At 43.5% G+C, this 5,958-nt stretch overlaps 1 protein-coding gene across 8 annotated transcripts in view; it reads left to right on the top strand.

Moving 5' to 3' along the window:
- The first annotated feature begins 312 nt into the window (after positions 1-312).
- The window catches only part of Kdm6a (lysine demethylase 6A), a 128,351-nt gene continuing 122,705 nt past the window's right edge, over positions 313-5,958 (top strand). For 3 of the 8 annotated variants that reach the window (XM_013350660.2, XM_005358938.3, XM_005358937.3), the window contains exons 1-2: positions 314-853; positions 1,067-1,130. In XM_013350660.2, coding sequence (XP_013206114.1) covers positions 696-853; positions 1,067-1,130 — 222 coding nt within the window. In that variant the 5' untranslated portion in view covers positions 314-695. Of the gene's footprint in view, positions 854-1,066; positions 1,131-5,958 lie in introns of all 8 variants that reach the window. The other 5 variants (XM_005358943.3, XM_026784717.1, XM_005358941.3 and 2 more) reach the window with 2 other exon arrangements.

Genomic DNA, 5,958 nt, shown 5'->3' with positions numbered 1-5,958 from the left:
CGCCAGGGCTCCAGAAGCCACTCGGCCCGTACCCTCCATTCTCTGCCCGCGTATTTAAGAAGCACAACCTAGCCGGCTGCCCCACTCAGTGACAACCCTTCTCAGGACGGACGGGCCCTTCAGCCAATCACCGAGCAGAGCTGGCGAGCACCCCGCTCCCGGGTCTGTGGCGGCCTCGGCGGGCGGGCTAAAGCAGCTAGCAAGTTGAGTGGAGCCACGGCTGACGCAAGTCAACAAAGGTCACGTGAGGCGAAGGGCCTGCTCCGATTGGCCGCAGAAGCCGGGCAGGAAGGGGGGGTCACGGCAGCGGCGTGGGGTTCGGTGTGTGACACAATTACAACAACTTTGTGCTGGTGCCGGGGAAGTTTGTGTCTCCTACGAATCTCCCCAGAGCTCCCGGCCCCCGCGCGCTCCGGCCATTCCCGTCGTCCCCGCCTGTGGCTGTCCCCTTCCCGCCCCCGCGATGTGAACCTACAGCCGAGCCGTCGCCGCTACCGACCCAGTGGCTCCACAGCCCCTGCTGCAGCTGCCTTCGCCTCTACCGCGTTGGGATTTTTCGCCTCCGCCGTCTTTTGCGGCGGAGGAGGCAGAGATAAAGTTGGTGTGCCGGTCCCGTGCGGAGATTGGCGTCGTTGCGGGTCCCGGCGAGGGGAGGGGGGCTATCGGCTTTGGAGTTGGGAATTCGCTGCGTTTCCATGAAATCCTGCGGAGTGTCGCTCGCTACCGCCGCCGCCGCCGCCGCTTTCGGTGATGAGGAAAAGAAAATGGCGGCGGGAAAAGCGAGCGGCGAGAGCGAAGAGGCGTCCCCCAGCCTGACAGGCGACGAAAGGGAGGCGCTCGGCGGACTGGACAGGTATGGGGCGCGGGCAGGGGCCCGGGCGGCTCGGGACAGGCAGGCGCCGCTCTCCGCCGAGGTTGGAGCGTGGCTCGCGTGTGGTGGCGGTGGGGCGGGCACCTCGGCTGGGCGCTCAGGGCGCCGCGCCGACGCCGGGGCCTCGGGCTCCGGCAGGGACCGCTCGGCGGCGTTGCGGGAGCACTAACGAGCCGCGTGTGTCTTTTTCGGCAGCCGCCTCTTCGGGTTCGTGAGGTTTCATGAAGATGGCGCCAGGATGAAGGCCCTCCTGGACAAGGTAAGGCAGCTGCGGGCCGGAGCGCGGACCCAGTCCCTCGGGCCAGAGGCGCGCTCGCCCGGGGCCACCGCTCATTGTGGCCTCGGACGACAGCCGAGGGGCTTGCGGACAACTAATTCCTGCCCCTGCGCTCCCCCACCCCCTGGTGCCTCGCTTGCTCTCTTCAGAGATCACTTCTCTCAGAGCCAGAGCAACAGAAGCAGCCGCGCATTTTGGGCCGAGCTCATGTGCGGCGACCAAATTGCTTCCGATGTTAGCGCCCCGGGGAGCTAGGCCGATGATCCCCGGGGTGCAGGGTCCTGAGATCCCGAACGGGGCAGATTGCCTTGGATCCCCCATTAGTTACCTCCCCGGGTTTTTAGGGTTCCTTTAGTCAGGCTGTTGGTGATGTCTGCTGTTAACCGAACGTTTTGGGACGGCTTCTTGTCTCTGCCGCCTGCAGGGGGAAGTTGTCCGTACTTTAGGTCGGTGACGACTTTGCATTGGGTTGGTGACACGTATTTCGATTGCTGTGTGCTTTACCTGAAGTTAGGTGACTTGTTTACTTTTTGGGTCTCTCTGCTATAGATATACCACAGTTTATGTGAGTGCGTTTTCTGGACCTTCGTTTCCTGTGAGTCTGCCAGGGGCGGTTGGCGAGGATTCGGGGTGTAGTCTCTGTTTATTTGTGTGGAAAGTTGTTGGTACTGTCATTTAGTTAAGTAATGGCTGCTTCTATCAGCCCAAGATGGCGGGACAGGGTGGGAGGAGAAAGTGAAGGGGGGGGTTTGGGGACGGAGGAGAGGTAAACATGGAAATAAATAGTATCGAAGAACAGGCCTCCTCCATGGAGTGTGTAGCTCAGTGGTTAAAAAAAATTGTCATAGATTATTTGCATATAGATTTTTTTGTACCCTTCTCTAGCTTGGAAACAGCATGCGCCAGCCTGGTAATGCTGATCAACCTGTAGCACATTTGGTTACCCATCGGAAGCAAGCTATTGAACAAAGGCTGGAGTCTGTTCCGTCGGCTGCAGTTTATAGTTCCTGACCGAAGTGTGCTTGGAATGGTATTGGGAGGCTTTCTTGTCCATTTGGACCCTGGAACTTGGAGTGTGTATGCAAGCTGTTGCATTCGTTAGATGTTTTCTTCTTTGGCTGTAGTCTAGGTTTGCGTTTGACACTTAGCTCTATTGTTGCAAGTGAGAAATTTAAGAAAGAAGACTAAAGCCTAGCACCATTTTAAAAAGTTGATTATTTTAATGATTATCTTTTTTTTTTTTTGGCCTGTATTTTGGTTTAGCGATATTAGTTGCTTTTTATCTCTAGTCACAGGTATCTAAATATAAGAAGTTTTGAGTATAGGCAGTGACCAGAAAACAGAACACACATAATCCTTTTCAGTAAGTCCAGTTTCTTTGAGCGGTAAGAGCATTTGAATTAAACTTTGACAATATGGGTATTAATGTGCTCCATTAAAATTGTCGCTGGACAAAATGTACAGACTAGTTTTTGAATGATATAAGCATCAGTAGTTGTTGGTCTTCGGCTTTTAAGATTACCTCAGCCTATTTGAAAGTCTTTTATGTACAAAGAATAGATTTCTGTGAAGTTGTCATTCCAAAGTTAATTAAGTGTTCAGATTGAAGGCCCATTTTATTTTGGATTGAGCATTGCCATTCTACATTGCGTTAAGAAAGTTGCTAGCAGGAAGAATTCATTTTGAAAGTTTGACTAAATTTATTGCTTTTGGTTATGGTGATGAAGAAATAAGTGGAATCTGTTTTATGTACACGTGTAAAGTGCTAGTTCATAATTTTATATCTTAGAAGGCTTGTAATCAGAATCACAGCAGGTGGTGCCTAGCATTGGATATTGCATTGTACTAGTGAGTGAAACCTACAGTTAACATTTTAAAAATTGCCCATTTTCAAAATTTTCTAAATGTGCATTATTCATTTTTTTGGTATTTGAATATAGTAACATCTTAAACATGAAAAATTTGTGAAGCTTCATTTTATTTTGGGGAAGAATTATGACTTAATACGTGTCGGGTAGTTTGATAAACTGAGTAGTATATTGAGCTAAAAAAAATCTTCACTGGTTTGGGCTAAGTGCTCCTTAGGGTCCTAGCTACTTAGATCAGGACCCAACAGCCTTCATGTTAAAACATTCTATATTACGTATTTTGAACGCTTGGATAGATCTTAGTTGTGTCCTTATTAGCTTGAACATATCCGTAAAATGTGTAATATAAATTTATGCTTCACAAAATGTAACTTTTTTCTTCTGCTTGAATTGGATTCTGCATAGAATGAGTGAACTAGAGTCCTTGGAAAGGAGTATTGAGTTATTTAGTTTTATCCATCCTTTAAGTTTCTTGAGAATCTGTATTTTTGGATGTGAGGTTTGGGGAGTGGAATGTTGAGTTATGTTGGTTTTAGAATTATTTCCTATGTAACTCTTTAAAAAAATGTTGACTTTTCTCTACTGTGTGTGTTGGGTGTGTTCAGGCAGTTTAACCGAAAACATAATAAATAATTACCAGAATTCCTTTTTTAGCTACAAATTTTGTTGCATTATTCCCAGAAAAATTTCGTCTGTTCCAAAATGTATTTCACTAAATTTCTTGTGGAAATTTAGTCATTCCTATTTGTTTTGAGGAAAAAAAAATTTCCCCTTGTGTTTTTATTGCATCCTTAAAGTTTTAAAGTGCACATTTATAAACAGAAGTCTAAAACGTTTTGAAAGACTAAAACCATTACATAAGTATTTTTTATTTGTTTGCAAATTTATTTATTACTTTTTCCTGTGTGAGGCTGCTATATTTCAGGTGATTTCTCCTGGACTCTGCGTTCTTTTGTAAGATCCCATTATGCAAGAGTGATTGAAAGAAGTTTTCTTTACAGGATTGTCTTTTATATATAGTATGGTGTTTTGTATTTAAAAAATTTAATAAGGTATTTTTGTAGTAATACCTTAAATAAGGCTGTAAGGAACTAGAGCTTGCTTTAAAATTCTTGTAATATAGCATGATCTTTAAATTTTCTCTTTAATGCTGAACCTTAAATTTTGGATAACTTAATTATTCATTATTATTACTTATTTATGTCTGTGTATCACTTGGGTGGTGTGACTGGTGAGGCCAGGAAGCTTCTGATCTCTTAGAACTGGCAGTTGTGAATCACTATGTGGGTCCTTGGAATTGAAACTGCATCCTCTATAAGAGCAATCAGTTCTCCTAACCGCGTGCATGTGTTTGTGTGCACGGGAGAGACTGGGAGAGAGAGCATTGCATGCAGGCTAGAGCAGGCACACTAGCAAGCACCAGTGGAAAGTCAGGAATCCTTGTTCTAGTCTTTCCTATGTCACCGTGATTGAACCCAGGTGGTCAGACTTGGCAGTAAGTGATTATTGACTGAGCCATGTCCCAGGCCCTATAGTTGTTTGTTTCAAACAATCTTATTGTTAAAGTTTGTCTTAAGTATTCTGGTTGGGTTTCTTTTTGATAGCTCTTTTAATAGAAAGAATTTATAGAATACTTAGGAATTACAAATTGTTCATCATTTGAAAAATTAAAAATGTATTCTTAAAGTGTTATTAAGAAAATACTTGACATTTTTATTTTTGGGGGTGGGTAATGAAAATAATTTTTAAGATCTACTGAAGCATATATTTTCCTAAGCTTGGTTTTGCATATGTGAGGAAATTATTAGGTAAGTTTTAGAGGTATCTTATGTTATAATATTGGATTATTGGTGATGTGTGAAAACAAATGTGTACTTTATTTTTGTAAGGACTTAAAGAGGATATTCATTTTCAGTGCTAAAGAACTTTAGTGTTTTGGTTGGAAAAAGTAGTTATAGAAATAGTATCATGAGGGCTGGCAAGATGACTCATCAGGAAAAGGCACTTGTTGCCAAGCCCGAGCGAGGACTTAAGTTTGCTTCCTTTGAACTACAATGAGGAGGGAGAGAGAACTGATTCATTCTACCCCCCCCCGCCCCCCCACACAAAATAAATAAGTATGCCTTGTGACTGAAAATTAGATTTTTAATTTGATTGCTTTTTAAACTTGTTTTCTAGTTTGGAAAATTATCTTCTAAACACTTATAGTCAAAATTGCTTGGACAAAGTTTTATGCAATTACTACGTATTTGCTAAGATTTTTGCTGTGTTCACTGAAACAAAATTATAGTAAGAGATTACAGAACATGTTCACATGTCTGTCACAGAATAGAGTTGTAGCAGTACATATGTAGACTCTTGTTTCTTTGTTTGAGACAGGGTCTTAACTCTAGCCCCAGGTGGCCACTAGGTAATAGTGTTCCTGCATCAGCCTCCTTACTACTGGGATTTATAAGAGTGAGCCATAAGAATGCTTGGCTCTAAACTGGTAATTTTAAATTTCTGTTTTTTTCATTGAATAGATTTTCTGTAGACTCAGATACAAAAGACAACATTTGACTTCCTTTTACATAATATAGGTTGTTAAAACTGCTTCAAAGGTAAATTTTTGTTACTTGTGTAACAAAAACACTTAAGGTTTATTGCTTAGCAGGCTGCACTCTTTTTCTGATTTAGATCATGTAACATTTAGTTTTGCATATATATTACCAATGTTCTGCATATTTGAAGGGGAGTTTTGTTCATTTTTGCCGGCCGGTAGGATTTGCTGAAGGAGGCAGAGGCAGGAGGATCACGAGTTCGAGGCCAGCCTGGGCTACACATTTTTGCTTTGAAACTCAGTGATGTTTTGATTTCTTTGAAATTGATGTTAATAACTGATAACACTACATTATTAGTATTTTTGAAATGTGGTATCCAGAGAACTAATTTTTTTTTTTTTT

This window comes from Microtus ochrogaster, chromosome X, assembly GCF_000317375.1.
Source record: "Microtus ochrogaster isolate Prairie Vole_2 chromosome X, MicOch1.0, whole genome shotgun sequence".
NCBI lineage: Eukaryota > Metazoa > Chordata > Mammalia > Rodentia > Cricetidae > Microtus > Microtus ochrogaster.
This window is presented reverse-complemented; position numbering and strand designations above follow the sequence as displayed.